This window comes from Primulina tabacum, chromosome 8 (assembly GCF_025594145.1).
Source record: "Primulina tabacum isolate GXHZ01 chromosome 8, ASM2559414v2, whole genome shotgun sequence".
Taxonomy (NCBI): Eukaryota; Viridiplantae; Streptophyta; class Magnoliopsida; order Lamiales; family Gesneriaceae; genus Primulina; species Primulina tabacum.
This window is the reverse complement of record NC_134557.1, coordinates 14,344,155-14,366,354: the sequence shown is the minus strand read 5'-3', so window position 1 is coordinate 14,366,354 and position 22,200 is coordinate 14,344,155. Positions and strand designations below refer to the sequence as shown.

The 22,200-nt window shown below is 40.2% G+C and overlaps 2 protein-coding genes across 3 annotated transcripts; one reads left to right on the top strand and one right to left on the bottom strand.

Moving 5' to 3' along the window:
- Window positions 1–231: 231 nt before the first annotated feature.
- Window positions 232–18,680, top strand: LOC142553794 (PX domain-containing protein EREX-like). Of its 2 annotated transcripts, none has more exons than XM_075664301.1 (11): window positions 232–661; window positions 1,142–1,252; window positions 8,183–8,281; window positions 8,489–8,575; window positions 15,281–15,389; window positions 15,528–15,690; window positions 15,756–16,134; window positions 16,900–17,064; window positions 17,145–17,387; window positions 17,692–17,910; window positions 18,317–18,680. In XM_075664301.1, the coding sequence occupies exons 1-11, from the start codon at window positions 353–355 to the stop codon at window positions 18,554–18,556; spliced, it is 2,124 nt and encodes a 707-aa protein (XP_075520416.1). In that variant the 5' UTR covers window positions 232–352; the 3' UTR covers window positions 18,557–18,680. The 2 variants fall into 2 exon arrangements, with proteins under 2 accessions (XP_075520416.1, XP_075520415.1); XM_075664300.1 differs by having other exon boundaries at window positions 15,501–15,690.
- A 130-nt stretch (window positions 18,681–18,810) lies between these two features.
- LOC142554596 (uncharacterized) lies at window positions 18,811–19,993 on the bottom strand. Its single transcript, XM_075665260.1, has 3 exons — window positions 19,978–19,993; window positions 19,183–19,699; window positions 18,811–19,102 (listed from the first exon to the last, which is right to left on the bottom strand). Exons 1-3 carry the CDS (start codon window positions 19,991–19,993, stop codon window positions 18,949–18,951), a joined length of 687 nt encoding a protein of 228 aa, XP_075521375.1. The 3' UTR covers window positions 18,811–18,948.
- Between the last annotated feature and the right edge of the window lie 2,207 nt (window positions 19,994–22,200).

Here is a 22,200-nt window from a genome sequence, read left to right as displayed (position 1 = left end):
AAATTAACTTTTTATCTAAATCCAAATGTTATAAATGAATACAAGAGTTCGATCAATGTTATAAAAAACGTCGCCTAGACGGAGACTAAGCTCTGAGTAGTTGCTCAATGTCTCGATGTTTAGAAACTGTCTGATATGAAAAATTATTTAAAAATACGGTGATAAAAAAAGAAAAAAAAAGATATTTATTTAAAAATAAAAAATTGTCTAAATAGACGGACGCCTATGCAGCTAGCGGTAGGCCGAGACATGAGTGCGTCTATCGCCTACATCTGTTTAGAACATTTTGCTTATATATGAGACAAAACTGGTAGTTATACAAAGGTGGTCTGCAGTTGAAATCAGGCAGTGAATGCGCAAAATTTCCACGAACAAAGAATATTTCACTTTCAATCCATCGAACAACTTGCGTCCTATGAATCTGTACGGCATCAACTACTCACTCTTCGACCTTGGATTAATCGATCCCGCTTTGATCGAATCCATTTCAACCCATCATCAGACAACCAGTGATGGAGAAAACCAGCAAAAGGAAGGAGGGAATTTACTCGGGTCTTCAAATTTAATTGGGAAAAACGAGATTACCTTATCTCAGCATCGGCACGATGGCACTTCGCCGCTGCCGTTTGGGATGGATTGGAGCCCTCCTCCCTGTTTGTGGGTTAGATTTCTCCCTCCTAATGGGTTTTTACTGGAAAACTGAAAATTTATTCTATTGAGTTGTAATTCGTTGCTCAAACCTCAAGATTTGAAGTTTGGTTTAAATTAACGATTGTTTGTAGATTCCTGTTGTTTTGCGTTATAGTTTTGATTGCATAGGCTATTTAGAAATTCTGGCAACTCAAGTAAAACTTATAGTTTTAGAACAGTAAGGTATAAACAATTCCATTTTCGCCTCAGGAAGGTGACTCAACCTTTTACTGAATGCATCAAACTGTTCACTGTTTGAGATAGCCGGACTAATTATTTATCTTGTTCTGATCTACGATCTGTAGATAACTAATATACTTGGTGATCATCTATAACCAGAACTGTCATTTGACTTAATATCTGCCTTATATTGGCCATTGTGAAGTTTTAAGATGTGTTTTTTTATGCTCATGTAACTTCATAGATTATGTCATGCACTTTTCCATTGTAGGATGGACCAAGTACAGTCTGGCCTCACGGTTTTCACACTAGATGGAGTTATTGTGTTACCATCCCTTCTTGGACTATCTTATCTGAACCAGGAGGTTCAGAGGCTGTGGTGGTATAGACTTTGTTAATTTTTTCCGCATTCATTTTTGCTGGTTTTTTTCTGAGCCAAACTCGTTAGGTATGATTGTATATAGTTAATTAGTTCTAATATGTGCTTAAATATATTCTCTCCAGTTTCAGTTCGGCTTTCTCTTGCATTTTCTCATAGTTTTAGGTTCTTACTTCCCCGGTCAAGCAAGCTCCACTTCTTAAACCTAAAAAAAATGAATTAAAACTACAAAAGCCCAAAACAATGGAAAATGACACATCCAAGCAAAACAAGTAGTAGCGCAGAAAGTAGTAATATGCAACTGTATGTTTCTTGGGCAAACGAAAAAGCCCTAGAGAGAGAATTTTTTGAAAATGCTCCTTTCCTCTCTGAATCTTCTATCGCCCGAGTCCTTTCTTCGATCTATCAGTAACTTCTATACCTAAGCCTAGTCGACTGCTTCCTTCCTCCGTCCCCGACGCCGGTCATCGGCAGTCGGCGGCCCATTACCCTGTCACCTTTCCTCGCCATTTTTGTTTCGGCTGCTCCTAAAATTTTTTTCTGATGACAGCCGGCTTCCCCGTTACCTAATCTATCCTTCTCACCTTATTCGTCTGCCTTTACGTCGCCAGTCTGGTCGGATAAGCTGAGTGGAGTGATTCATTGCTGATTCAAACTATTTTTATTGGACCGGTTGGAATAGGTTCCACGAATGTACCCCAGGAATAGCAAGAACGTTGGGCATCTGCCAATGGATATCAGGACAGTTAACCGAGATGTGGTTATTAGGATTGAACACAAAATCTTCACTTTGAGGTTGGGTATTGGAGGCAGGTCTATTTGGTGGTCCGAAAGAACAAGGAATTCGAACTACATGCTGGACTTCGGGCATGAGGAGGCCCACTGGATTCACCTTAGAATCTTAGACTCCATTTCTGCTTCACCGTCTGAGTCGCCATTCTTTAGCCTCAGAGCAAAGAATGCGGTGTTCACAGTGCAGTTATTCTCTAACAAGCGTGGTCGATTTCTGGAATTGTCTAAATACAACCAGCAAGGCAGGAAGCAAACCACTATCGTGCCCAGCGGTATCAAGTCTGTGGGATAGAGAAATATAGCTACTATTTTGGGAAAATTGAAATTGGGATATAATCAGAGGGGTATTATACAAGGGCATCACGGTTATAATCAGAGAAACTTCAACAGTGACAAGTCTGAAGGGAGGCGGGGTAGGAGGGATATCAGCCGAGAGGGGTTGAAATCTTCTGACAACAGAGGTATATTTACCACCGGAAGGAATTGGGAAGAAGCTCTTATAGTTACCAAAAGAAGGGTTAACACTTCTTGGGAATCCATTCAGAATGCTCTTGGGAAACCAACAAAAACGAAAGCAAATCTATTCCGTTTGAAGCAAACAGAGCAGTGTGGTGGCCTTCAAATGCAGCTGAATTCTCTTTTTATTTGAATTTGAAACGAGGATTCTTCGATAATGGGATTTCGTTGGACTTTGAGGGATGGAGGAAAGATATTAACACGGCATATATTGTTGAAAAGTGTTGTAATAGCTGGATTAGCATTTACGGGCTACCCTGGAATCTATGGAAGCCGGATATTTTCAAGATTATCGGGGATCATTGCGGAGGTCTGATGGAAATCAGTGCTGATACCCTATCAACTAGTGACCTCGGTGCAGCTAAAATCAGAGTCAAAGGCACTGAAGGAGGGTTCATCCATAGCAAATTGCAAATTCCAAGTGAAATGACAGAGATAAGTATTAGGGTAGAAACCTTTGACCCTACAGCTTATCTTCAGTATGAAAAGCTAACTTACGCTCAAGTTGTGGTGAATGGCAAGAGAACTTTGGCGGGGTGGGGCAACAATAATATTCACAGGATGCAAAATCTTGAGGAGGGGATTAAAGGAGGACACACCTTAGGAAACAGCGAGAAGAAAGACTTACCAGCCCAAGCATCAGACAACGAATTTTTGGAGATGCATCCTGGCCCGGATATCAACTTTAAAGAGAAGGAAGATAGAATTGGCTATGATGTGCGAGAAGAAAATTTATCAGCAAGGGAAGAGTGTTGAACCGCCATCAAGTGCTGGTAGCAAGGCGATCAAAATCCTTTCCAGAGTCGTCCCTAAAGAACCCCTAAGATTTCAGAGTTCAGAAATCAATTCCATGAATGTGTCGCCGACGAAGGGGCAGGAAAGTGAAGAGGGCGCTGTAATCTCTAAAAGACCAATGCCGACTTATGGGAAAACCTATTACAGAAGATCTAAGAGAGGGGCTGTTGAGAATAAGGATCATTCCAGTTCTCATGGGATCAACCTTCAAGGTATATTTAGTCCAAATAAGCGTATCTGCGAACTTGATGACAGTGATGACATAGATTTTGATGGCTCACAAGACGATTTGTTGGAGGGCGAGATGGAATCCTCAGAAACGGATAGTCTGCTTTCAACGCGATCAGATCGGAATGATACAATGGAAGACGACTTCGAGAATCTGGCAGGGCTGTTCTCCCCGCTGAAAAAAGCTACTGAATCTGAATTGCAACAAAAAACGGTAAATACGAGCTCTAAGGTGGGACATGTATTATCTGGAATTCAATCATCCTTTTTCAACCACTCTTTTATGCTTCATTCTATTTTACCAGCATCTTTCACGGCTCTGGGGTTGTCTAGTGGTCCATTAAGAGGGGGGTTGGCGAGGGTCGATGAAAAGTCGGGAATAGGGAAAGAATCATTCTGCGGAGCTGCGAAAGGTTACGGAGAAGATGCTGGGAATGATGAAGAGGAGGTAAGTACAGTTGGACTTCGTGGGGAAGGGGTTAGGAAGTCGAATGGTATCTTGAGTAGGGAACTTCACAGATTACAGTGTGGTATCAATTATGAGAGAGGATCGACCTCCAAGGGAACCTACGTTTCGCTATGAAAATATTATCCTGGAATATACGAGGAGGAGGGGCAGCGGCTAGGAGAGAATTAATCAAGAATGTCCTACGAACTGAAAAACCTGAAATTGTAATGTTACTGGAAACCAAAAAAGATAGGCTGGATAGGAAATTTGTAGCGAGTATTTGGAAATCGAGATATGTTGATTGGGTTTGTCTACCGTCGGTGGGAAGAGGGGGGGGGGGGGGTATTTTGGTGATGTGGGATCCTAGAGTTGTGGCAGTAAGTGACAATTTGATAGGAGAGTTTTCGGTGTCTATCGAAATTTGCGGGCATGAGGAAGTCAAGTGGTGCTTTTCGGCAATCTATGGTCCGGTAAAGCCAAGAGAGAGAGCAAACTTTTGGGACGAGATAGCAGGCTTGAATTCGATTTGCGGTGATAAATGGTGTTTGGGAGGAGACTTCAATGTGGTCAGAAACACGGGTGAAAAATTAAACAGTCCTTCATTGACCACAAGCATGAGATGTTTCGATAGCTTGATTGATGAATTACAGATTATAGATCCCCCACTTTTGAATGCTAAGTTCACATGGTCTAACTTTAGAGAAGATCCGATTTGTTGTCGATTGGACAGATTCCTCATTACTAAGGGCTGGAAAGAGATTTTCCCCAACTATAGACAAAGGGTTCTGCCGAGAACAACATCTGATCATTATCCACTTTTGTTCGACACAAGTATTTTACGCTGGGGTCCGGCTCCATTTAGGTTCGAAAACGTTTGGCTGACACATCCTGAGTTCAAAGATTCAGTTAAGGTCTGGTGGAACAATGGGACCATTCAAGGATGGGAAGGGTACAAGTTCATGAAAAAATTGAAGAGGATCAAAGATGAAGTGTCCAAATGGAACAGAGAGGTTTTCGGAGATGTGGGAAATAGAATTAGGGAGTTGACTAGTGGTATTCATAGGCTGGATGAATTAGAGGGGTCGGGGAGGTGGTCTGTTTCTCTCAAAGAGGAAAGAGGAATCTAAGAGGCCAGTTGGAAAATGTCATGCTCAGAAGATCACAGATGCAATGTCAAAAAGGGAAATTGAATTGGATGAGAGCAGAGGATCAAAACACGAAATTTTTCAATTCATTATTGACAAATAAAAAAAATAAAGCGCTGATTGATATAGTGGAATTGGAGGATGGTTTGAGGGTTATTGATGAAAGAGTGATTGAAGAGGAAATCTTAGGATTCTACCGGAGAATGTATAGGAAAACGGAAGGGGAATTGGGAAACCTCGAGGGAGAGGAGGAAGATCTTCGGGGCTTGAATTGGTGTGAGATAGATAGGGCTCAAGCAGATGAATTGGAGATTCTTTTCACCGATGAAGAGATTAAAAAGGTGGTGTTTGACAGTGATGGATCTAAGGCCCCGGGGCCGGATGGGTTCACAATGGCCTTTTTTCAACACAATTGGGACACGGTCAAAGAGGATGTAACGAGGGTGTTTGCAGAATTCTTCAACAGTGAATTGTCAAGTGGCGTCACTAATGAAACTTACATATGCCTCATTCCGAAAAAACAAGAGACTATGAGGATAAAGGACTTCAGACCAATTAGCTTGATTACAAGTATGTACAAAATTTTGGCTAAGGTCTTGACAAACAGATTGAAGAGCGTCATTAGTTCCACGGTTGCGGAAAATCAATGTGCATTTATTAAAGGAAGACAAATTCTAGACTGCTGCCTCATTGCTAATGAGGTGGTGGAATTTTATCGAAGGAATAAGAGAGAGGTTGGGTGTTCAAAGTTAATTTGGAAAAGGATTATGATAACGTCGACTGGAGATTTCTTGATTGGGTTTTACGGAAGAAAGGATTCGGCTTTAGGTGGAGGAAGTGGATCATGGGCTGCGTTTCTAATGTTTCCTACTCGATTTTTATCAACGGAAGGCCACGGGGAAAAATTAAAGGAGAGAAAGGGCTAAGACAAGGGGATCCTCTTTCTCCATTACTGTTTAATTTGGTTGTTGATGTTTAGGGGAGGATGGTTGATAAGGCTAAGGAAAACAGCAAAGTTAGAGGGCTCGAGGTAGGTAGACAAAAGGAACAAATCACTCACCTTCAATTTGCGGATGACACATTGTTTTTCGCACATTCTAAAAGGCATTTACTAGAGATAGTCGATATTCTGAAGAGGTTCGGCTCATTCTCGGGGCTTAAGATGAATTTGGATAAAAGTTTGGTGGTGGGTTTGTTTATGTCTGACGAAGACACGGAAGGTATGGCACGAACAATCGGGTGCAATTAAGGCAACTTTCCTATTAAATATTTAGGTGTTCCCTTGGGAGGAAACCCTTTGTCTACGGAGTTTTGGGAACCCGTGTTATCCAATATGGGAAAAAAATTGGCTAGCTGGAAAAAATCATTTTTATCAAGAGGGGGTCGACTAACGTTGATAAAGTCTGTTTTGTGCGCTATGCCATCTTACTATATGTCCATTTTCAAGGTGCCGAATAAGGTGGGAAAATTATGGAAAAAATGATGAGTAATTTTTTTTGGGATGGGGCCGACGGTGATAAGCATTGTCATGTAGTACGATGGGAACAAGTGTGCAAACCTAAGGACAGAGGGGGACTGGGATTGGGAAGCATCCGTTTAAGAAATATGGCACTACTTGGTAAATGGTGGTGGAGAGGATCGGTGGATAGGGATACTCTGTGGAAGAAAGTTATTGGTACTCAAGTTAATGGCTGGGATTTGGGATTTGGGATTGGCGAGGACTTCTACCTTCAGAAGTCCGTGGAAATGTATTTCTCGATCGTTCCCGGCTTTTCATCAGTTGGTTAAGGGGTTGCTTAAAGAGGGTAACTTTATTCGGTTTTGGGAGGATGTGTGGGTTGGGGGGGGGGGTCTCGTTCAAACAGCGTTTTCCTTCCTTATTTGACTTATGCACTTTAAAAAATAGACCAATCTTGAGTTTTGTCGATGTAGTCACTAGTAGTGGTAATCTTCTTATTAATTGGGATGTCCGATTTAGAAGGAACTTTTTTGAGAGTGAAGAGAGTGAGTTCACAATTCTTCTTGGGGTTCTACAAACTGTTCGATTGGAGTGGGGAGTAAAGGACTATAGATTGTGGTTGGGGGGCTCTTCAGGGTTGTTTTCTGTCAAATCTTTTTATAACTCTTTTTTTCCTAATCCTTCTTTGAATCCTTTCGACTGCTGTAACAATATCTGGAAAATACCTGTCCCACCAAAGGTGCAAGTTTTTTCGTGGATTGTGGCCTTGGAGAAGCTACAGACTAGTGCTGCGGTGCAAAGAAGATGGCCGGATTGTGTACTATGTCCACATTGGTGCTGTTTGTGTCATAGGGATGAGGAAAATCAGGATCATTTATTACTTCATTGCCCATTCTCATCTCAGATTTGGATGAAGGGCATTCAAAGAGTTGGAGCTGGTTTGGAATCTACCGGAAAAGGCAAAGGAAATGCTTATTGTGGAACCGAGCTTGCACAAAGGGAGGAAACATATTCGGTTCTGGTTTACCATCGTTCATTGCATTTTATGGTCGATTTGGTTGGAAAGGAATTCAAGGATATTTGAAGATAAGTCGGAGTCCGTCGTCGAAGTATGGGATAAAATAAAATTCAGGGTTGCGTGTTGGTCGATCTTACAGCCGGAATATCGACATCTAAGTGTCTCAGACTTTTCCAGGGATTGGAATTTTGTTTTCTAAAAGTTGTGATGTTGTAGATTTTCTTTATTTCCTTTGTTTAGAGCGGATTTCTTATCCGTATCTTGTACGCACCTACTTTTATTAATTAATAATATATGTCTCTTATAAAAAAAAACTGTATGTTTCTTGAATCAGGATAACTTTCTGGCAGAATAATTTTTTGTGTAAGGTGGATGGGCTGTTATGACTGTAAGATAGATCCTTTTGTACAATTAATCTCCGAAACAGAGTGAAATTACGAGAAAAATCTTTGAACTATACGAAGAAGATCATGCATGCATGCATTACACCTGAAATTTTGATATCGATTGTTTTAACATCTGTTTGTGACAGTTTTACAGGGTTCAAGTAGGTTTGCAGTCACCGGAAGGGGTGACCACCACACGAGGATTGCTAAGAAGATTTAGGGATTTCTTGAAGCTTGCCTCTGCTGTAATTTAGCATCTTTTATAAGACTATTTACCCTTTTCTCATAAAGAGATGATATAAATTTCTTTGATCATATCTGAATATTGAATTAATTTATGATTTACTATCATCTATAATATTGATAGTAGTGGTGAGTGAAGTTTTTGTTTCTTTCTTTTGCCAATTAAAATGCTTTAAACTGTAACACTATTTCATGTTTGTATTTTGCAGCTCAAAAGGTCTTTTCCCAACAAAAAGTTGCCAACAGCTCCTTCAAAGAGGCTCTTGAAAATAAAAGGCAGGGAAATTTTGGAGGAAGTTAGCACCCTCTTCTTCTTTTCCACTTTCTTCGCTCATATACCGTTGTAGTTTATCTTGTGCTTATCAAAGTTTTAAATACTGCTTGCAGTTGAATGTATTTATTTGTGCGTTCCGTAGAGTATCATTGTAGAGGGAATACTCTTATACTCACTCGTAGAGGGAATGCATTTGCTAGTTGTTATTGTCTATACAAATACATTTATACATTCTTAGTTGGTTTATATATATACATTGTAAATTTGTTAGATCACGCTACTGTTACGTGCCTGCGTTTGGGATCGTGTTATGGGTCGTTGGACAGTGAAATCTTTTCGTTCGGAGTAGAATTCCTGTCTTTTTGATTTACGCCCTTGACGACCTATGATTAGCTGAAGAGTTGGGGCTCGAGAGAACAAGAGAACCACCCGATCTTGAAAAATAAACTTTTATTGATAATATTTTTTGATAAGCATCTCTTTCTCCCAAATCCCTACATATACTAATGATGCAATCCCTCACAACTGAAAGAAAAATCCTACCAAATTTAAAAGATATGCTGAAATCTCAAAAACAAGGAAATAGTAAAACAAGGAAATAATTATCTTTGCTAGCTAGGAAAAAATCTTCTTGCTCCTCAACTTTTAACCCTAAATTTCCCATGTGTGAAACGTTGATACCTCTTGGGCTCGTCCTCCTCATTCTTGGGCTCTTTCTCCACATTGGTGTCCACAGCCCCTTCTCGGCCCACGTCGTCTTCGCGGCTCGTGACATTGCCGTCCCCTTGAGATGCAAGTTTGTCCTCAAACTTGAAAGAAGGGAATTGGGCTGTGAAGGTTGAAACCGCTTCCCAAGAAGCCTCAGATGGTGCCAGCCCTTGCCAATGAACTAAAAACTCGTGCCCGCCATTGCGGATGCGTGTATCAAGGATGGCCTGCGGTTGTCTGTTCTCCTCGTCTAGGGGAAAATGCTGAAGTACGGGGTCTGCCTCCTGATTGCCCTTGAACTTCTTGAGTGATGAAACATGGAAAACTGGATGGATCTTGGATAATTCTGGGAGTTGAAGTTTGTATGCGACTGAGCCAATGCGACTAACTATCGAAAATGGACCATAGTAACGGGGGCCGAGTTTCTGATTTTTGCGATAAGCGACGGATTTCTGACGATATGGCTGTAGTTTGAGCAGGACCTTGTCCCCCACGTCGAACTGGAGTTCCCGATGAGTAGCATCATATTGTGTCTTCATGGAGTTTTGTGCTTGCAAGAGTCTGTTTTTTAATTCCCCAAGAACTTGATCACGAGTTTGCAATTCTTTATCCACAGAATCAATGAGTGAGAGACCGGGGCAGTATGACAACAGGCGTGGTGGGGGGCGCCCATATACGGCTTCAAAGGGTGTAGTGCGAAGAGAAGAGTGAAAACTGGTGTTGTAGCAATACTCAGACCATGACAGCCAACCTACCCATTTCGTTGGATAATCCCCTGTAAAGCAGCGCAAATACATTTCCACGATGCGATTAACAGCCTCTGTTTGACCATCGGATTGTGGGTGATATGCCGACGTAAAGCATAATTGTGAACCACTCAGTCGAAAAAGTTCCTTCCAAAAAGAGCTTGTAAAAGTGACATCCCGATCAGTAACAATTGTCTCTGGTAGCCCATGCAATTTAAGTACGTGATCAAAGAAAATGCGAGCGACGTGCACGGCAGTATACGGATGGGAGAGGGCCAAAAAATGAGCATATTTAGAGAGGCGATCGACGACGACCAATAGCACACTTTTGCCTTGTGACACCGGAAGCCCTTCAACAAAATCCATGGAAATATCGGCCCATATATGCTGAGGTATCGGTAGGGGTTGGAGTAACCTTGCAGGTTTTAAAAGTTCCACCTTATTGCGTTGACATATGAGACACGTAGCTACATACTCTTGGACTTGGCAGTTTCATTCCTGTCCAAAAGAAATCACGGGAAATGCGGTGAACAGTTTTCTGGAAGCCCTCATGGTAGGCATTATGGGTACCCGAAATGATACTGGCAATGGAGGGCGAGATCTTCGGCAAATAAATACGCTGGCGATACCATATAAGACCATCCCGGAATTCCCAAGGCCCTATAGCTTCGCCTTGCTGGATTTTCTGGATAAGGGGTTGAAGCTCGGCCGTGTCCCTATGTTCCTCCCGAATGGTGCTGAAAATGGCGGATTGCGGCAGGGAGATAGCTTGTAAACTGCCCTCCGCATCATCACGTCTGGACAGCGCATCCGCCACCACGTTGGTGCTGCCTGCTTTGTATTCCACATGAAAATCAAAACCCAGAAGCTTGCTAACCCAATGCTGCTGTGGTGAAGTCGTAATCCGCTGTTCCAGTAAAAATTTAAGGCTATAATGATCGGTGCGAACCACAAAAGTGTTGCCCCAAAAATAAGGTCGCCAATGGCGCACCGCTTTAGCTAACCCAATCAACTCTTTTTCATATGCAGGAAGCTTTTTGTGTCGTTGTGGTAAGGGTTGGCTAAAGAAAGCAAGGGGACGCCCATTTTGATGCAAAACTGCACCAATCCCAGTATCAGAAGCGTCGCACTCGACCACAAAGTGTGCTGAAAAATCCGGCAAGGCAAGAACAGGGGTTGTTGTCATAACAGTTTTTAATAGGGCAAACGCACGAGAAGCCTCGTCGCTCCACTTGAAGGAGTTCTTTTTTAATAGCTGCGTAAGGGGAGCTGCGATGGTGCCATAATCCTTTACGAATTTGCGATAATAACCGGTGAGCCCCAAAAATCCTCGCAACCCTTTAACTGTGTTTGGGGCTGGCCATTGTGTGATTGCCTTAATCTTGTCCTCATCAACCTTAACACCCGTTTGATTGACGACGTGCCCTAGATAGGCCACCTCTTTTTTGGCAAAGATACACTTAGATCGCTTCAAGACAAATTGTTGTTGCCGTAATATCGAAAAAACTGTGCGAATATGACACAAGTGGTCGTCCCACGTTGGGCTGTAGATCAAGATATCATCAAAGAAAACCAAAATAAATTGCCTCAAATATCGCCCAAAGACCGAATTCATGATTGATTGGAAGGTAGAAGGGGCGTTGGTAAGGCCAAAGGGCATTACGACAAACTCAAAGTGGCCGTGGTGGGTGCGGAAGGCTGTCATGTGCACGCAACTAGGATCCATAAGAATCTGGTGGTATCCGGCCCGTAGATCCAGCTTTGAAAAATACTTCGCACCATGAAGCTCCTCCAAAAGCTCGTCTATGACCGGGATCGGGAATTTGTCCTTGATAGTTTTTGCATTAAGAGCCCGATAGTCGACACAAAACCTCCAAGTGTCGTCACTTTTCTTGACTAGAAGTACTGGGGATGAGAATGGCGAGTTGCTGGGCCGAATGAGACCCTTCGCGAGCATATCAACGCATTGTCGCTCAATTTCGTCTTTTTGTGCATGGGGATATCGATATGGGCGCACCACGACGGGATTGGCACCGTGTTCCAATATGATTTTGTGATTGGCGCTGCGAGAAGGCGGAAGTCCCCCTGGTTCGGCAAAGATATCAGAAAATTCTTCCAAAAGATTTGCTAACTGTCCCTGTGAGTCTTCTTTATTGTTACACAACGTAGATAAATGCAGGCTAGTTGTAGTGCCGCCTTTTTGTACGCCGTATAATGCAATGGTTGTGCCCCCTTGCAAGAATCTCATCGACATATCCTTGAAGTTCCATGTGATAGGACCCAGTGTTTTGAGCCAATTCACGCCCAAGACGGCTCCAAATTCACCCAATGAGAAAATGAAAAATTCCACACAGAAGGAATGTCGCTCCAGTTGGATGTTTATGTTATGACAAACTCCAGCGCATGATAATTTTTTTCCACTGGCCACTGTCACCCAAAGGGCTGCTGGATTTTCTATTGGCAACTTCAATTTATCGGCCAAGTTGGTGTCCAAGAAGCAGTGTGTGCTGCCCGAATCTATGAGTACCAAGACCGGAACACCATTAATAGCCCCTTTAATTTTCATTTTTTGCGCTTCTGAGGACCCCGAAATAGCGTGTATGGTCAGCCCCAAGTCATGTGCTTCCTCTGATTCACCTTGTTCTTCATCGGTTAATTCTAACCAAAATAATTTTTTGCATCGATGACCGGGGACATACATTTCATCACAGTTAAAACAGAGCCCCCGTGATCGGCGCTCCTCCATCTCCGCTCGATTCAATTTCTTAACAAACGGCGGTGGACTTGGATTAACCCCTGGTTTGCGCGGTGCTTGACTCCCTTCTTTTCGCTCGAATAGGCGAGCAAGGCTCATTGCGCTTGCTAAATCCTTGGGCTGCTGGATTTCCACCTCAATTGCAATCTGTTCCCTTAACCCGCTGATGAATATTTCTACTTCTTGTTCGCTGGTGAGAGCACAGGCATGGGCAGCCAGTTGTTCGAATCGGCGCTGATATTCCCCTACGGTTCCTGTTTGGCGTAACTTAGATAATTCTCCCAATTTATTGCTGCGGATCGTCGGGCCAAATCGGAGATTGCATTGGTTCTTGAACTCTTCCCACTGTAAGTTTGGCCTATCTCTTTCCAATTTGAGGAACCATACTTGCGCTTCTTCTTCTAGGTGGAAGAATGCTAACTCCACCTTTTCCTCTTCCGGTGTATGTTGATGTCGAAAAAAGTGTTCGCACCGATGGATCCATCCCAACGGGTCTCCCTGGCCATTGTAACTAGGAAAATCTAGTTTTGAGTATTTTGGAATATACCTACGGCCTTCTCCTTCGTCGATGCGCTTCGAGTCCTCACGACGCGGAATGCGCGAGTCCCTGTAGCTACTTTCCCCGTTGTGCCCTCCTGAACGTGTGTTTGTCAAGTTCAGTGAAAGCTCCTGCAATTGTGCGGCCATCTCTTGCTGCCGCTGTTCGGTTGCACGTATATCCTCCTGATACATGTTCATGAATGCCGCAAATTGCTGTTCCAGCTTGCTGATATCCCCCATAACGGCTGGCTCTGATACCAATATGTTATGTGCCTGCGTTTGGGATCGTGTTATGGGTCGTTGGACAGTGAAATCTTTTCGTTCGGAGTAGAATTCCTGTCTTTTTGATTTACGCCCTTGACGACCTATGATTAGCTGAAGAGTTGGGGCTCGAGAGAACAAGAGAACCACCCGATCTTGAAAAATAAACTTTTATTGATAATATTTTTTGATAAGCATCTCTTTCTCCCAAATCCCTACATATACTAATGATGCAATCCCTCACAACTGAAAGAAAAATCCTACCAAATTTAAAAGATATGCTGAAATCTCAAAAACAAGGAAATAGTAAAACAAGGAAATAATTATCTTTGCTAACTAGGAAAAAATCTTCTTGCTCCTCAACTTTTAACCCTAAATTTCCCATGTGTGAAACGTTGATACCTCTTGGGCTCGTCCTCCTCATTCTTGGGCTCTTTCTCCACATTGGTGTCCACAGCCCCTTCTCGGCCCACGTCGTCTTCGCGGCTCGTGACAGCTACTTACCATTGTTCTCGGAATTGCTCTCCGCCGAGTTCTAAGAAAAATTATCTAATCCATTATGGGGCTACTTAGGGCATCTAATGACAGAAAAATCCTTTGCTTAGTTAAAAATGATGTTAGAAACAAAAAAATTATGACACCGAGTTTCATAGGTGAAAGGGGCTTTATTTATCTCAATTTTCCACTCTGGAAAGTCCAGTTTGATTATTACAGTTGTGAGAAACGAACTTATAAATTTGTAACGCATCAGAGTTTTCAGCCTATTTACGTTGAGTCTGCAAGGTATAAGTGTAACCATTATGAGCCATTAGGTTGAACCAACATGAGCCTTAGCCTATACTCATGCACCACTACTGGTCATGGGTCGTTAGGATGGTCTAGCATGAGCCGTAGCACATGCCCATGCACCGTCACTCATAGAATATCTCATCCCTGAAAAGTGGTTTCTTTCGCTTTCTCCCAACACTTGACCCAGAACCTCCAGGCTTAAGTACCTAGATTCCTAAAGTGTTGGTACCGGTTGAGCTAGATTTCATACTTTTTATCTAAACGATTATATACAATGAACAGGAACACAGAAGCGACAATGCTTCATATATATTTGTCTGTCATTTAGCATCTCAAATCAATGACCTTCTTGGGTGGGTATTTGAGAAATGATATCATGCAATTTCTACCAAAGAACTTTGGGATGCAAACGTTTTCCTTGATTCCTTAGTCTTGTGGTCATTTTATGCCAAACTTTTGCATTTAATCATCGTGGCACCAACTTGAGATGATTTGATTTATCTCTTGTGGTGTTGTCATTTTCTTTGGGGTTATAGTTTCCACAGCACAAGTACTTGGTTGTGGTTTTTTTGGGTAACATTTCTTAATCTGTTCATACTAGTCATTATTGTTTCAATTGAAACGCGTGGTTTATAATGGCAGCCTAAGTTTGTTGGTTGTGAGTTGAATTAGGAGTCATTATACTGTGATAAAGGAAATCTTGAAGCACAGATCATAGATATGTATCGAGACATTGTCCTAATTATATTTGCTAACAAGGCAAGTATAGGTTTTATAGGCTCTTGTAACTGGATTTAACTGTTTCTATTCCCATTACTGTTTCTACATTGATGATGCCTCATATTGTTTTATAATAGAACAGGAATTTGTGCTTATTAATGTCAGTATTTTTTATACAATACCATCATCAAGTTAGCATGATTCACAGCGTAGGTGCTCTTGGGAGGAGTGGATGACAAAGGTACTCTCTGATATTGATATCTCAAGAAGTGCTCCTTCAGCGTGCTTTCTTGAGTTAGAAGCGGCTGCAAGGTCAGGTATGTATCTCTCCTTCCCAGATAATAGGATTGTCTCGTTGTTCAAATGACATACGTATTTATTTTTATGGTGAACTCGCATGCTGTTAAAAGTAAAATTCTATTTTCAAGCTCATTGTCCTCGAACTTGCAATTCAGCATTCAGCGAGTCAAGTCATCAGGTGCTGGACATGAATTTGAGTTCCAATATTGGGACTTCATTAGATCCATCAAATGCTTCAGTGATTGCCGTCAACTCAGAATTAACATCAAATTTTGGTGATGATTCTATTAATGTGACACCTGAGGCTCTGTCCTCGAGGTATGTGAAGGCTAACTAGTTTGGTTTCAACAAGGAAAATCCAATTTCTAATAATGTTTATCCAGTCTGACAGAAACAACCGTAAATGAATCATGGTTACGAAAAGGTGATCAGAGAATTGACAATGCCGTAGCAATGGATGAGATTTATCTAGATGATCCACCGAGTGATGTTTCAAGTTTGTGGGATATCCACCGGCAGTGTAGTTCTTCATCTCAACATTCTGCAAGCTTTGTACCAACAGAATTCAGGGACACACTTTCCATATCAGGTTCACAATTTTCACGTGATACGCTGGTAATTCTTCCAGCAGAAGAGCAGCAGAAGATGAACAGACTTCTAGTTACCATGCAACAGCGGTTAGTCACATCAAAAACCGATATGGAAGATCTCATGGCTAGATTAAATCATGAATTTGCTGTAAGACAGTATCTAACTACGAAGGTAAGTTTCTAATCCTCGTTCACTTTTTCTGTTTTCTTCAATAAGTACTGCTTCAAAGCTCACATAATTGTTTTACATTTGTGTTGCATATTACATTACATGGAAGAAATATGACTTAATATAGTATCCTTCAAATTTCTATTGTAACTACTGGTTTGTGTAAGAACCCCTTCCGTGGGTTAGCTAATTTACAAAGTGGAGAGGGATATGAAGGCATACTTGTCAGCTACCACCATAGACCTGAACCCTTAGGTGGAGCACAAGCATATGAAAGACAGTAAATAAATCCATTTTTCCAAGAAGGAATACAAAGAAGAGGACAGAACGAGAAAGGTCAAGAGAATTAGGAATGCATTCTTCATGTAGTTTTTATTCACTCAGAATAAATTATGGAATTTGATTTCCTTCAGTAAAGGGAGGAAATATACTCCGAATCTTATGGTCATCCTTTTGGAGCCATAGGTTCCTGGCTAGCTGTCCATATTGTCATTTTCAGAAGAGGAAGATAGGTTCTACTTTCTGTTAGTCGTGGTAACTTTTTTCTTCCACTCATCATTTTTTCAATCAATATTCGGGATTTGCCTTTACAACAACTAATGTTCTATCACTTAGTTTGCAGATGTAAATTATTTTATGTTTTCAGGTGTGAACTTGCGTAATTTATAGAATTCAATTTCCAATATGAAATAGAAGTCATAATCAGACAAGCACAGAACACTGTCGATATCAGATCGGTGTTCCATTATATGTTTTATGATATCATAGGCCAAAGATTTGGAAATTGAACTCGAGTCTACAAAGAAGATTGGCAAAGAAAATCTGGAGAAGGCTATTCTTGATGAAAGGGAAAGATTTACTCAAACACAATGGGATGTGGAGGACATCAGTAGAAAATGCTTGGAGATGGAGTTGAAGTTGAAAGCTGAACAGGTCTTAATCTGGTATTTGTGACCATATCAATTTTTCTTGTTTTATAAAGTGAATAATGGGGAAAGAAATAAAAAATGCAGGATGAAAAAGTTGTCGCTGAAGCAACAAACTCTTCAATCGTTCAAGAGAATGAAGCATTACGGCAAGAGTTAGATTCCGCAAGAGAGCAGCTTAAAAACTTGAAGAAATATCAAGAAGATTCAGATTTGAGATCAAAGTCAGATGTTAAACTTCTTATAAAAGAAGTTAAGTCTCTTCGGAATTCTCAATCAGAACAGAGACAGGAGCTTGACAGAACGGTAAAAGAAAAGACAGAATTGGAGGTAATTTCTGCTCTTAAATCCACTACACTCAACCAATTAGTAAGATTCATTAATTTCTAACTACGAGCTCAACAAAGTTATTCGTATTGCTGACAAAAGACAGACACAGAGAATATTTCAAGTATCCATCTATTCATTAAATCAAGTTTTGTGATCATTGTTTTAATTTCTTTTTTGGCTACTAGAGCCCAGTAGATAAAAATGCGACATTAGCAGTTGGATAGTTTCTTCTGTTTATTTTTATGCTTTCAAATTGCACAACATAAGTTAATAATAAACTCTGTGCTCATTCTCTTCACTCTAGAGGAGACTACAAATGGAAAAGCAGAAAACTGAACACAATAAAGCTGCCAATGCAAATTTGCTACATGAGTGCGAAATTCTTCGTTGTCGGCTTGAAGAATGCAGTGTTAATTTTCTCATTGAGGAAGAAAACAAACTAAAGATGGATACTTCATATCCGTCTGATGCTGTCGATATATTGGCTACTTCGGACAATCGCATTGGTCTTCTTCTCGCAGAGGTATTATTCACGACAGACTGTAGTATATCATCCTACATATAAAAGAAATTAAATCACCAATAAACATTACAGATGGAAGTGTTTTGGTTGGAGAGATCATCCCACTATCCTAATACGAGTCCAGAAAGTTCACCCTTTTTTAACAACGGTGCAAAGTGGTTATCCAAGAACTGACATGAAATTTTATATTTTGAGCGATCTGGCTTGCATATCCAATTTGAGACTTGATCGACTCCACATATGGACCCAAAATCTTTAACGACGGGGAGGGGTGACTTAAGCTGTTCTCGTAATTAATATATTTCGATCCTTGTTCTTAATCTTGTTTGCGTGTGTAGATCTATGAGATAACTCGAATTCATTGTAGTTTATACTAGTAACTGTCATCTATAACAATGTGTAACAGGCACAGCTTCTGGCTCAAGAAGTTAAATCTTCATCCATAACAAGTGATGAAGGTGGCTATTCAGGTGACCGTGAGTTGAGGAAGATGCTATGTAGTGTTTTTATGGACAATGCCATTTTGAGGAAACATGTCAATTCTGTAGTCCGGTGCTCTCTCAGTACAGACAACAATATGTTTGAGACCGGAAAAGAAGAGGCCCCTTCACGAAAAGCTGTTCTCAGCAAATTCTTGGAAAAGTAGTGTAACAAATAGTAATTTCCTTAAATAATTTGTATCACTTTTTTATATATATAACTTATGCCACCTTGTAATTCAAGAAGCAAAAATGATTTCGAAAATATATGCGGCAACCAGTTATATGCCATCTTCTCCCTGTTATCTAAATAAAATTAGAAAATTAGTCGATTCAAATGTGTTTCATTAAATTTGAAAAATCATTTAACATGATCAGAATCGTCAGTTTGTTGAATTTACTTTTATATTACAGTCTACCGATTACTACTCTATCAATCGATTCACAAGCATAGCGAATGGTAGACCTCTTTGTATCTTGAAAATGATCAGAAAAAGGCTGAAATATCCAACCATTTAAGCTATGCTACAAGAACACCAATCCATTTCCTCCCCATCAATTAAACTCCAAGTCCCTTGATACTAACTGGACCCTTACTCGCTTTCATAGCGATTTCGTGGATGACGTCCTGGATTCCGGCGAATGCAACGAGGAACTCAGCTGCATCGGTCTGGCATAAAACCTTCTTAACCACTAATTCCACTGCTTTTACCCTGTTAATAAGCACATTGCATGCATTAACAAAAATAACCAAGTTCCAATCATTTGATCAAACAAAGCAGGCAACATGAACCTGAGGAGTTGTGCCTTAGCTACAACTCGATAGATTTTCTTGAACTCGGACTTGACACGAGCCAAATCTGTCCCACTTCCCTCGACTGGGCCGAACGGGAGGTGAAGGACACAAGTGGCTTGAATCTCGGTAATTTCCTCGTCGATCACTGCCTCCTCGATACGTATATCATTGATCAGCTGCGACAGGGCGTGCTCTACTCCGAAAGGGTTGGATAAGGAGTTGATCAATGACCGTAACAGCTCCAGGATGGTGGAGGGCCGCCAGTCGCCAAGCCATGACACCGCGGCCAGTTCGTGGCTCGGAGACCACTTGGGTATGAGAAGTTGGGCCATATCTGATAGTTTAGTTGGGCCCGTAGCCCTGATGTAATGTGCCTGAAATCGGGTCAGTTGTTCATCAATCAGTTTCTGAATGGTCCATCTTGTTTTGAGCTGTTTCTTTAGCCTTGCTGCTCCAGTCCTCTGCTCTAGCCTCCATGATCCTCCATATTTGTCCCAAGAACTTAACTCTCCACCTGACAAAATACGAAATTTTCAAGAAAATCCAAGAATTTTTTTACTTTTTTCGAAGGAAATAATTTGAAAGAATTGCTATGAAATGATCCTCGGTAATTTGCATTGTATTTTAATTCAATCTTCCAAGTAAATATACCAATGGCGAGACATAATCCACAAATTTAATGGGGTTTGACGTGAAAAAATCTGTCGTTTGAATGCCGATATTCGGCTTGTTGGGTCCGTCCCTGTTTCATGTAATGAAACCTCTAAATTTTCTAAAAGAAAAAGAAACTACGAATCTTTATAATCATCTCGAGTTTGATCAGAATATCTGGCTTTACATGCCAAGAAACAGTAACTTAGACCAAAAAGCTATTAGAAATCTTGATAAAATTCATAGAAAAAAAAAGTTAAATTTTTTACGTGATTTCTTGGCTACTTTCTTGTGTATTGTCATGCAGGCGACTTGCTTGGCAATGGTGTCAACATCTCTCTGTGATTTTCCTTTGATTTTGCCATGTTCTTCTTCTTCTGCATCCTCTTCTCGAAAATATTTCCTGCATAATAATCGCTTTTTATAAAAAGTATATTAAGAATAAAAAATAAGTGCACAACAATGTTTCTGCAGAAGCCGAGTTTAATATATAGGAGAAAGATTTATGAATATTTACAGAAGGGGTTGAGACGCAGCTCTCTTCATTTTCTCGATCTTCTGCTTTCCTACCCTTTTTCACTCTGTGAAATTGTGTGGAAGCAATAGAGGGAAATGCAGTTGAAATTGCATTATGAATTAATAGTTATTCACATTTTTATCAATTAATAATAATCTTGTTCAGAATATATATGTGCGTGTGTGTGTTAAAATGAAATTAGTATATAATATCCAGTGTCTAATTAGCGAATTTAAATACATAATACCTATATATTTCAGTTTGACAAAAACTTGTGTGAGACGGTCTCAGTTGTCGTATTTTGTGAGACGGATCTATCTCTTATTTGGGTCATCCATGAAAAACTATTACTTTTTATGCTAAACTTTTTATTGTGAATATCGATAGGGTTGACCCGTCTCACAGATAAAGATTCATGAGATCGTCTCACAAGAGACATACTCTCTTAGTGTTGTTACGCTGGTTTATTTTTTATTTTAAGTAGTTTTATTATCGAAAATAACAATAATAATAAAAATTTAAAAGCAAATCAAAATTTTCTATTGTTTATATATTTATGTTGTTGAGTTTTGTAACTGTTTACATATGCATGATTTTTAAAATATTTATATTATTTATACTTGTTTATTGTAACATGTCAAGCTGACAAGTCGGATCATTTGATTGCTCTAATTTTATTAACTATATATCTCAGTATCTTGTTTAATTTTTATCGGGTTGGGGTTTTCTCAAACTGTCAAACTGGCCGGTCAGACCGTTTGACAGCTCAAATTTTAACTAACACTTATTTTAAATGTATTGAGTGCTTATACAGTTGAAATTATTATATCAAAACATGGTACCCTTATCTAATAGTTATGGATCTTTAGGCCAAAGGTATGTTTAATTTAAGAATTCACAAGAAATAATGCTTCGGAAAGACTATTAGGTTAGTAACTCATACTATGGTTGAATACGTAAATCAAAAGTATCCGAAACCAATCAGCTACAAGTAAGCTTTTGCTTCTGATCACAGGAAATAATTATTTTGTTTTTCAATACATAACTTTTCCGATGTCATTAAGCAAACTAGATTCATTGGGCAGAAAGGGCATCCTAAGACAGATCAAACAATTAAAATCGACTGCCTAACGATTTCCCAGTGCCCATTGCTATAACGCGAGATGACAAAGCAAGTTGAAGGGTTTCAGTCATTAACTAAAGCAACAACGAGAAGAAGGCAACGAGAGTCGACTGAATCCTTCATCTAACATCTTTTATGTTATTTGCAACAAAGTTCAAGGCCATTTATGAATTGAGTGTTAGAGTAGGTATCTATCGAGAAATTTGTGGTTTAGGTTTTATTGACTCTTGTGAATAAACAATCTTTATTTTAATATTTTACTGTTTTATCTAATTATGACATTTACTTTATCTTTATATAAATGCAAGTTGCATAGATAAAGTCCTTGAATATACAATAGGTACCATGAGGCCTGCCTCTTAACGTAAGATCATGAAAATCATTAGGGAGCATACTATATATTCTAAACTAGATCCTAGCCGATTCAGTCGCTTAAAATAAGGATAAAGGTCACTCGAGCTTGACACTAGCATCTGTGATGTAAACACTGTGTTTCATTAGTAATGACATTGAGATGTCCATTCATAAAAATGTATTATCATTTGATGATGTACTGAACAATCCTCCCTAGATATTTCCAAGTGGTTATCACTTATGAAGTGGAATAGTCTGCGGTTATGGTTGCACATCATTAGTCTTTTGACTTGGGACAACATAGAGACTCTACATACTAGCATATACTTTTATCAATTTACCGATTCCATTGAGGGTCATCAGTTGGCGA